Raw genomic sequence first — 10,027 nt, 5'->3', positions numbered from 1 at the left:
CCCTCTATTCAGCACTGGTGGAGTACCATGTTCAATTTTGTGCATCCAACTACAGAAAGGATGTGGAAAAAAGTTGGTTGCCCTCTGCAGGACCTTCCAATTATTAGGGGGATGGGAGGCACAACTGGAAGGAACTGGGCTCATTTAGTCTAGGAGACAAGAGAGGATTTTATAGCAGCCTTCAAAAACTACCTGCAGCAGGGTTTGAAAGAAGGAAGACCGGGGCAGGCAATTATTTTAGGCAGAGGGCCGCTGAGTTTTGGCAAGCCATTGATGGCTGCATAACAGGCAGCCCAAGGCAGATTAGTATTAGTTTGCTACATTTTTTAGGGGCCCTGTAGGCCAGATAGAATGGCCTGGTGGGCTGCATCCAGCCCCCAGGCTGCAATTTGCCCACCCCTGAGCTAGATTGTTCTCAGTGGTAGCAGATAACACAAGGAGCAACCATCTTAAGTTGCAACAAGGGAAGTTTAGGTTAGATATTAGGAAGACTTACTAGGATAGTAAAAAACACTGGAATGGGTTACCTAGAGAGGTGGTGGAAATCCTATCCTTGGAAGTTTTTAAGACCCAACTAGGTAAAGCCTTGGCTGGGATTATTAGTTGGGGATGGTCCTGCCTCAAGCAGAGGGCCAGACTAGATGATCTCCTGTGGTCTGTTCCAACCCTAACTACACTGGGTCAAAAAGTGACACCTGCTTGAGATAACCATCTTAGATAAAGGCAGTAGTATTTAAGATTCTCCACCCCCTCTGGGAATAAACAGTCTAGAACTTAAGTGGCTAAGAGCTATGTGCTTTATAAACTACAGCAGCAAGCACAGCACAAGCCAGACTCCATGAAGGCACCCAGCGTGAAGGCCTCCCACCCTCAGCTCCTTCATTCCAACTGGTACACCAGGTTGTGACCTACTCCAGTATTGCAAGTTGCATCATGCCCCCTGGGGTTGAGAAGTGGAAGCCTGGAGATCCTGGTTCCAACCACAGCTGGAGCAGTGGGGCAGGGGAAGGGGTAGGAAGCAGTCAGGTAGCTTAGGTGCTTCTAATTAGCATGTCACAAGATGCCACTTGGACAGCCCTGCTCTAAAACGCCAAGCTTTTCTACTAGAAGTTCAGGAAAAAACAAAAACACTTGTCAAGTATCACAATGTTTATTGATAGATACAAGTATATAAAATCAGGGCATGAACATGGTCTTGATAAATTAAGTAGACTTAATTTCAATACTATAATAAGGAGGGACCAATTCAATTTCTCACCATTTTGTTTCACACCCACAAAACAAAAAGGAAAACAACAAACCACTTCCAAGGGCATTTAACCACCTCTCCAAGCTGATCAGGTTTTGTGCAAGTCAACTGTTTTTTTTTTCCTTTTTAAAAAGACTTATGCACTTGCCCAGGCTCAAGGATATTAAAAATCTAGCACATAAAGCCCATTACTAGAGGTAGAAATACAGGCAATATACTATTACGGCAACAACCATCGATTACAGTTAAGGATTCTCTGTAACAACCAAATGGATAATCAAATATTGCAACGACTCAAGTATTACACTGAGCAAAGTGCATTTCTACAGTATTCAGTGTTGCTATTCAGTTTTCTAAACTTAAAAACAGCCTATGATAACTGGTAAAGACAACCCTTGCAATAGACTGCTTCTGCTTGAGAACTTATGATGTAATTATTGCATGCTGCTAATACACTGTTATCTAAACATTAAAGATACTCTAAAATATTTTATGGTAGACTATGATTAAGACATACTACAAAAACCTTTTGCAGAAGAATATCCTATTGATTTACTTCTGCTTTAAATATTGTGAAAACATTACAGCGGAATGAATTTTCGCAGTGGTTAGGTCAAATGCAGTTACATCATAGCAACAGTATGTTTGCACAATTTAAGGCTTTGGCTGGTTCTTTAGTCAGCTTCTTCTTCAGATTCCTCTTCTTCAGCAGTTTCCAGCCAGGTTAGCCACTGGTTGACCTGCAATTATATGAATATGGACTTCAGGAGAAGAAACAGTAAGTTTCAAGCACTCTGCTCCCATCTGCTTCACAAACATACAGGGAGTTCTGTTTGGATGACCTTCTTAAGATCCAATTAGCACATAAAATGTTTCCACACACAAACTTTACCCATTCACACAAGCAGCCTAGGGTTCAATACTTACTGTTATTCTCCTCCTCCCCTCCCAGATACCTTTCTCATTAAAAAGCTTAATGCTTGGGTAAAATTTGAAAGAACAAAAGTAACTTATTTGTAAAGTTCTTCTGAACACTATTACAGAAGGCTGCACTACAGCAGCATTTCTCAATCTGTGGGTCATGACCCAAAAAAGTGGGTCACAAGCATGTATGGAAGGGCCATGAAAAAAAGAGCCATTAAAAATGGGTTCTCCTTTAAAAAGGAAGAAAAGAGGTGGGAAACTGTCTTTTTCCCTTGCAGGCTGGTAGAGTTGCAGCCTGCAAGGGGCCTCCGAGTCCTACACCCACCCCCCACCTTGCACACTGGGGGGCATGGGGCAGTGGGTTGGAAGTGAGGGGCACTGGGTTAACTGGCCACTGATGGTTTACAAAGTGGGTCCTGGTACACAAAAAGGTTGAGAACCACTGCTCTAAAGGACTTTAGCAATTTCTGCCAGAAGAAATACCTGGAATAAAGCTTTGCCTTTCCCTGGAAACTCTTGGGTAATATCTTCTTTCCATGCCAAGAAGGCTTCTTCCTCAATAATTTCCATGTCATAGAAATGAACAAAGAAGCGCAGTAACATGCCTATAAGGAGACACGGGAAAATAAAAAGTTGAACAAACCACTTAAATGTAGCCCTAGCATCAGAAACAGTTTGGCTCTAACAAGTTCTAGGTTAAGACTCAACTGCATGTTAAAAATGCGGCTTAAAATTTACTAAGTACACCATGTAGTCCCTATGGTATCCAAAGGGGGGTGGAGAGAGAGAGAAAAAAAAAAAAGTGTAGTCAGACAGCTGACTACACTTAGAGTATTCTAAGCATAGAGGTTTTAAATGAAACTCAGGGTGTTTATACACACTCAAGGAAGCAGGGGCAGGGGGCTCCAAGAGCCTTTTAACTGAAGGACCCAGAGCATCATGTGGATCAACATCCCTGCTGCTGAAAAAAGCAGCTGCAGGAATGCTTTAACTAAAAGTTACTCAAGCTCTGAAGTACCCCCACTGACACTTTAAAATGTGGGGATGCCAAAACATGTGACAGTAGTCTGCTGGGGTGTGGTACACCATTAATCTGCTGGAACATGGTAGAGTCTGCTCTAACACACTAATTACAGGACAGAGCAGCTGTGCTGCATATGTACAGGCACCTTCAGTGTAAAGAGGCAGAATTCATCCTTAGTATAAAACATGATGCTGCTTAAACAAGTCAACATGTTAAAAAGAAGTTTACTACTATACCTTTTGGAAAGTTGTTGTTGTAGCAGTGCACCTGAAGTGCATATAGAGCACTCACTTGTAGATCAACATGGTCATGAAGGAACTTCTGCATTACTGGCTTGAAGGACAGCAGCAGCTGTTTTTCCTGCTCTAATTGCTCTTTAGAAGGAGCAGATGAAGAATCTGGTTCATCATTAGGTGGGTTTACTTCACTAGAAATATACTGTAAGAAACTAGAAAAAGAGTAAGTCATTAAAAACCAAAATTTTCCTTTGAGTAAACCAGAACAAAGACCCATACATTAAAAAGGTCACTATTTGCTAGACTGAGTTTAGTCAGGTTCTATTTGCAAGTATTTGGAACACAGACCATTCATGTTGACCTTATGGACAAATTAGGTCTCTGGTTAGGATCTGTAGGTCCAATTGTATTCAAACTGCAACAAATCATTTGGTTCTTTAGTTTCTTCTGTTGGGGCAAAGAAATTTCAGGAGAGCGAATGCTGACTTCACTCCTCAAAACAGTCTCTCTTCCTATGGCAATGTTTAATGGCCCGTCTCCATTCTGTTTCAGGAAGGAGTGGCAGTACAGGATATCCTTTGATATAATTAGTGCATACAGAATTACAGTCTCATTTCACAGTTGTTGCTGTGTGAGGTGCATGCTTTAATTCCCTGGATGGAAATTACTCAATAAGCAAGTTTTCATAACCACTGAAATAATACTCAACTCAAAGAGCAATTTAAAAACAAAAACAAAATAAAAGCTCCTCACCTGGTCATCAATATATTCACAAATCCTTTATCTACATGAAGTTTGGGTGAAATGTTATCTTTAATCCACTTATAGATGACTTGAGGAGATGGATCCAACTTTATTTGCTTTAACAGTTCCTTCTCTAGTTTTAGAAGCGGGAACAAGAAACTAAGACCTTTCCCTTCTAAGATCTCCAACATACGATCCTTGTTCTGGTCAATCTCTGACAACACAAAGAAACGAATGCCGATTAAAAATTTCCTCCCCACCAAAGTCTACTGAGGGACCCAGACAACTTCCCTGTTTTGGGGACTCTTCTGTACATGTGATTAAACCATGTTCAAGTAGTAAATGCAGATAGAAAAACTTAAATCATATCAAAACTAAATGGTTTTAGATCATTTTAATAAGCCTGGCAGAGAGCTATTTTGATCACTTACCAGGCAACATCTTCTGCATATTGACTTTGCTTTGTTGGAAAAGTTCTGTTAGCCATTCACGATCTTGTAACTTGGCTAATTGTTGAAGGCAAAGCAAGAAGAGGGGGAAATGGGTGCCACTCTCCAGCGGTTGAGCCAGTTCGGAAATGCTCACCAGTTCTGAAATAATGGCACGGGCTGCAAATTGTGCTAAGTAGGATTTCACCAAAGGGATGTCTACCTCAAGTTTTGGGCACTGGTCCAATACATTCAGGAATGCCTAGAGACAGCAAAACAGTGTTAAGACTGTAAACACCAACTTACAGGTGTACACGTTCAGTTTAGTGCATCAAAGACGTTTTACTCTTATACTAGATTAAGGCAAGAGATGAAGCACCCGTACTAAATTAAGGAACTGAATTTGAGTGATGCCTAAACAGCCACTATACTTATTTGTCATACTGTCATCAACTACTTGGATTAATAACTACCACTTATACAAGAACAGGGTATTGCTACATTTAAAAAAAAATACCTGCATGAAGTTGTCACTAGTGGCTATTCCTTCCTGTTTGAGTAAACTGATCAAAGAACTTGCTTTCTCTCTATCTTCATCTGTTCGGTCTAGGGATTGAATGACTACTTTGCTCAGCATCTCTGGAATAAAGGGTTTTGGAGCTCTCATTTCTCGCACACTATTGACAGCATCATTTGCATTTCCGTTGTTCAGGTACTCTGTCACAACAGCTTCCTGAAAAGACAAGCAAACAAATCCATCTCATTCATTTGAGAAACTAGACAAAAACAGGGACATCTTAACTGTAGAAAGCAAACTTACAGTTTGTTTAAGTAGTTCTTCCTTAGAAGGTGGCGGCTTTTTGCTAGTCTTTGCAGGCTTCTCTTGGATAAGTGGTGGATTTGTCTTGAGACCAAGCTGAGGCGGCTTTAAAATAGAAGATAGGGTGATTTTAGAAGTCAGATTTCAAATGGTCTAACGAAATATATAGAGCTAGCAAATAGTACTGGGTTTTGCATACCAATTTTACTGTGAAAAAGCAAGAGAACTTACAACATTTAAGTGAAGGGTGAAAGGATGCTGTCTTATTGTACACTGCCACAGTGAAGCCCTAACTATAGTCTTTAAACATTAGAACTAGGATTTGACATGCATGAAACACTAAATATATTTGGCAATGAAAAAAAATATTGTTCTTATTAGCTACCTGTCCCAAAGGTGGCGTTTGAGTGCGTGGTGGTTGTGCACTGGGAGGAATCATAGTTATCTGGGGCTGAAGCTTTGGCACTTGGTTTTTATTCATTAGGAAAGACTGTGCAGGTCGCAGGCTGATCTGTAGACAAAAAAACAATTAAAAAAACCAAAAAAAAAAGACAGCTTCAAGTGCTGAGGTTTTTCACTTGAGGATATTAAATAAGCCTAGACTCACTCTAGTTTTACAATGGTATGCTCTATGGGATTAATTCCCTTATTTTACACCTGTCAAGCTAAGTTATAGTTTAGACTGGTCCAGCTATATGCCAATATACTCAAGCACCGGTGAATGAAACAAGGACAGAAAACTATAATTTTCTTGAATTTTGTTTAAAAAAAAAATCCATCTATTTGAAAAATCTTGACTGTTGGCTTGGGGTCAGATACAAAGTTTAAACTGCAAGCATCAATGCAGGAATAGAATTCATTCAGCTACAGACCCAAGAGGTTTTAACAACTTTTGTTATCCGACAAAAATCCAACAGTTATCAGACCTGCATGTTACTATTTACATTTTCAAAGGAGATGAGGCATCTCAGTACTATGCATCTGAATACATGCACTAGCCAGTTTTCAGACTCGGGTAAATGTCATTTTATCATGGTGCTTAACTCCAGAGCAGAGCGCCTGGAAATAAGCATTCTGTTAGACTACTGCATGACAAAGACCAGAGGAATGACTAGGGATCATGAGGGGGGCAGGTTGGGGGAGGGGGGGAAAAAAACCACTCCAAGAAATTGCCCTCATATCTCATAATCTTGTTCATAGGACACTGGACACCCCAAGAAAATAAGTAGGGATAAAAAAGGTGAAAGCAAAGAAGGACAAAGAAGAAAGGGGAAGAGTAAGAGTAAGAAGTAGAGTTCCAGCATTAGTCCTCGTAATAACGCGTCTTGCTATAATCATTGGGCAATGTTTAAAATAAGCTTTAAGTAATATAGGCATATACCTCATCTGCATTAAGCTGTCCCTTCTTAGAAAACCGAGGTGGCATATCCTTCGACTGTCCTTGTTGCTGGGATAATAGTCCCTGATTCTGGTTATGGTAGAGCTGGCTTTGCCCCTATTTCAGAAAACGGAGATACAGAGAGAGAAGTGTAGATGATGGGGCACTGCACAACATATGGCAGTAGCATCAGGGAACCAGAAGAGCTCCCTGTCTGCCAGGGAGGGAGAAAGGAGAAAAAAAAGTAGCTTCTATCCCTAAAGTTAGGACTTTTTTTCCTTTTAGAAGTGCGCGCACAAAACCTCAAGACACCACACTGCAATTCCTGCCTAAGGCCATGCTGATATGCACTTCTTTCCTTCAAGAAGTTTTATTTTTGAGTCTTGCCAGACTTCAAGTGGGCTATCTTCCATACGGAAGATAGCCTGCCTACCTGGAAACAAAACTATTCTTTGGCAACACATTCCTTACCTGACTTTTCAAAAAAGATTTTCCTAGGTCTCCAAACTGGGATTGAGCAGGAGGCATGAGATGTCCCCCATGGCCATTGAAGAGTTGATTTGAACGATGACGTCCCATAGTAGGTGAAAATCTATCCTGAATAACTCCAGGACCAGTACCAATTCCGCTACCTAGGCAGAAAATAAAAGTTAACAGTAAAATTTGAGTACATTAGACAATTGTATGAAGAAAGCATCTGAAATGGCAACCTTAAGCTCTCATACCTGGCATTTGTCCGAACATATCAGCAAGCCCCCCAAGTGGGTCCCTGTCAAGTTTCATCCTTGGTGGCATAAACGGTCCCTCCAGAAAGAAGTCGCTTCTCATCCCTTGAGACATAGGAGGAGGAATAAAAACTCCTAGATCCTTCAGAAAGACAAAAAACCCCCACACAATGAAATCAAAACTAGTCTTGCATACCTTGGACAGCACAATTTATTTAGATTAAGAATTCAACATTTTAGGTAGTTAAGTTTTCCAACTCCAACTGGACTCAAACTCTACAGAGGAGTCCTGAAGCATGCCACTGATTTGATTTAGACACATGGAAGATACCTACTTTTACTGCATCTTGACGGATTTGATTGATAGTCTTTGGTCCATTGTCAAGAAAAGCTTTGCGAGGAACCCAGTTGTGTTCTCTCAACTCCACAGTATCCTTAAAAAAGGAAAACAAGCAAGCAAGTTATAAATTATTTAAATCCCCCAAAACAGAAGCTTGAGCAGTCAGGACCTCAGGAAACAAGGGATCTGTAATCCTACCTGCAGCAGGAAACGAATCCTTGCTGGCAATTCCTTACTTGACATCAAGGAGCGCATACGGGCAAAGTACTGATCCATTAAGGACTGAAGGGAAAGAGATAAACAAAAGCCCACATGAAGTTTAGTTCCTCGGTTTCTCACATAATACAACCAGCCTCTTTAGTAGGAAAGATCCAAAAATTAGCCCTGTAAGCTTCTCTTCACTTCTGAAGTTCACTTAAATTGGACTATAACCAATTCACCACCAGTACTTAAAAACAAAACCCCAGCCATCTGTAAGATAGTATATACAGAATATTTACAGATATTTATAGCTTTGTTTCTACAACTTAACTAGACAGCTTTAGACGTACACTGAAGTAGGTTTGCTTAGGTTGGTGTAGGGAAGTCATCTATTTGTTCTTGGGTGTTCTACATCCATTATCTTAGTATAAATGGTTGAACTTTGCTTCAGAGAGCCTAGGAAGATACTTGTTTCCATGTTACAAACAGATTTTTAAGAGTAGCTATATCAAATTATCCCTTATAAATCCAACATTGCAGGGGTGGAGGGAAGCCTGAGGCAACACCTAGTTTTCCATTTCAATGTATACCTTGCGATAAAAATGCTGCAGACTCTTTCAAGTCTTACTTCCTTCAAGTACAGTTTTTCTAAACTGCAATATTGGCAATCAGACTGAAGCTGGATCACCAAATCAGCATAGTTTGTGAACCAAGTGCACAGTGTATCATACCAAGTTTGAGACATACCTTGGCTTTTGCATGGTCTAATCTAGGTCCCACTGTCCTCATTATCTGACAGAGGCACTCCAAATCCTCCCCCATATCCTTGAGTTGGACTCTCTTCTTCTTTTCCAAAAGCTAAAGTGAAGAAAGATTCATTTTAAATATACATTAAAAAATGTTAAATCAGATTTTATAGTTCTACTGCAAATCCTCTGGCACCTAATCTTCACCTGATACTTTTTGGTAACAGCTTTGATAACTACATCTGTCATGCAATTTAAAAGACTATGACTTAAGAGCAGTTTTTCCAAAGTCTCCTCAAAAGGAAAGAGGAAAAAGCTTCAGTGTGTACAACTTGCAAATCAGTATGGAATACTTCACTTAAAGAGACCATTTTGCAAATATAGCATAAACCAAATTTAGAAAAACTCCTATCACTTACTGTTTTGATGCACTTATGAAGGATAGATTCATGAATAAGATCAAGCTTGCCAAGTTCTCCAATGAATTTGATATTCCCCAGCATCTTAATCTTGGCAATGGCTCTCTGTTCTTCCTCCTCAGGGAGAAGGGGAGCATCATGCTTATCGTAGACTGGAAAAACAAAGAATTTGTTAAAACACTTCTGTGTAGGTTTAATATTTACCACTATCCCTTTATGAAGAAAATGTTTGAAGTCTTACTATCAACATTTCGGGTTCGGTTTTCAAATTCATCCTGGAGTTTAGAAATTAGGAGGCGTCTGAATGTCTAGGAATAATTAAAAAAAAAGATTAAGTTCCAGAATAATGCAGTTAGCCACACTATCAGGATAAAACCCAGAAAAATAATATACTTACTGTACTTTGCTTCTGTCCTGGATGACTCTCTGCTGATGGGCCATCAAAGTTGGGTGCATCTTCTGCCAGTCGCAGACATAGTTGAGCATATAGCGAGCTATACTTTGGCTCTTCAAGGGCTTTGTCTACGATCTAAAGAAAGAGTACTATCCTTACTAGAAGTATTTACCTCTGTTTCTTTGAGAGACAGACAGGAAATTTTGAATAGCTTATCCACATGGGACTATGTCAACTAAAGTGGGAGTACTATTAAGTACTCTCTACAAATTAGGAGCCTGGCAAGCATGGCACAGAGACAGTCAGTCATTCATTCAGTGGCCAACCAGACTTAAATCTCAAAAATCTAAGGACAAATCAGGAAAGTGCTTCAGTCTTAAGTATTTGGCCACATTTACA

General features: G+C 40.1%; 1 protein-coding gene across 1 annotated transcript in view; it reads right to left on the bottom strand.

Annotated features, from left to right (window-relative positions):
- Positions 1-1,134: 1,134 nt before the first annotated feature.
- Positions 1,135-10,027, bottom strand: part of EIF4G2 (eukaryotic translation initiation factor 4 gamma 2) — a 54,040-nt gene continuing 45,147 nt past the window's right edge. The window contains exons 7-23 of the mRNA XM_019519967.1: positions 9,632-9,763; positions 9,476-9,542; positions 9,235-9,386; positions 8,817-8,927; positions 8,067-8,150; positions 7,864-7,962; positions 7,529-7,670; positions 7,275-7,435; positions 6,807-6,920; positions 5,811-5,936; positions 5,426-5,530; positions 5,123-5,338; positions 4,609-4,867; positions 4,187-4,391; positions 3,434-3,645; positions 2,657-2,778; positions 1,135-1,989 (exon numbers count right to left, since the gene is read on the bottom strand). Coding sequence (XP_019375512.1) covers positions 1,924-1,989; positions 2,657-2,778; positions 3,434-3,645; positions 4,187-4,391; positions 4,609-4,867; positions 5,123-5,338; positions 5,426-5,530; positions 5,811-5,936; positions 6,807-6,920; positions 7,275-7,435; positions 7,529-7,670; positions 7,864-7,962; positions 8,067-8,150; positions 8,817-8,927; positions 9,235-9,386; positions 9,476-9,542; positions 9,632-9,763 — 2,373 coding nt within the window. The 3' untranslated portion in view covers positions 1,135-1,923. The remainder of the gene's footprint in view (positions 1,990-2,656; positions 2,779-3,433; positions 3,646-4,186; positions 4,392-4,608; positions 4,868-5,122; positions 5,339-5,425; positions 5,531-5,810; positions 5,937-6,806; positions 6,921-7,274; positions 7,436-7,528; positions 7,671-7,863; positions 7,963-8,066; positions 8,151-8,816; positions 8,928-9,234; positions 9,387-9,475; positions 9,543-9,631; positions 9,764-10,027) is intronic.

Source organism: Gavialis gangeticus, unplaced genomic scaffold (assembly GCF_001723915.1).
Source record: "Gavialis gangeticus isolate Ggan-Ray unplaced genomic scaffold, GavGan_comp1, whole genome shotgun sequence".
NCBI classification, from domain to species: domain Eukaryota; kingdom Metazoa; phylum Chordata; order Crocodylia; family Gavialidae; genus Gavialis; species Gavialis gangeticus.
The sequence above is the reverse complement of the archived record's forward strand: the minus strand, read 5'-3'. Positions and strand labels throughout refer to the sequence as shown.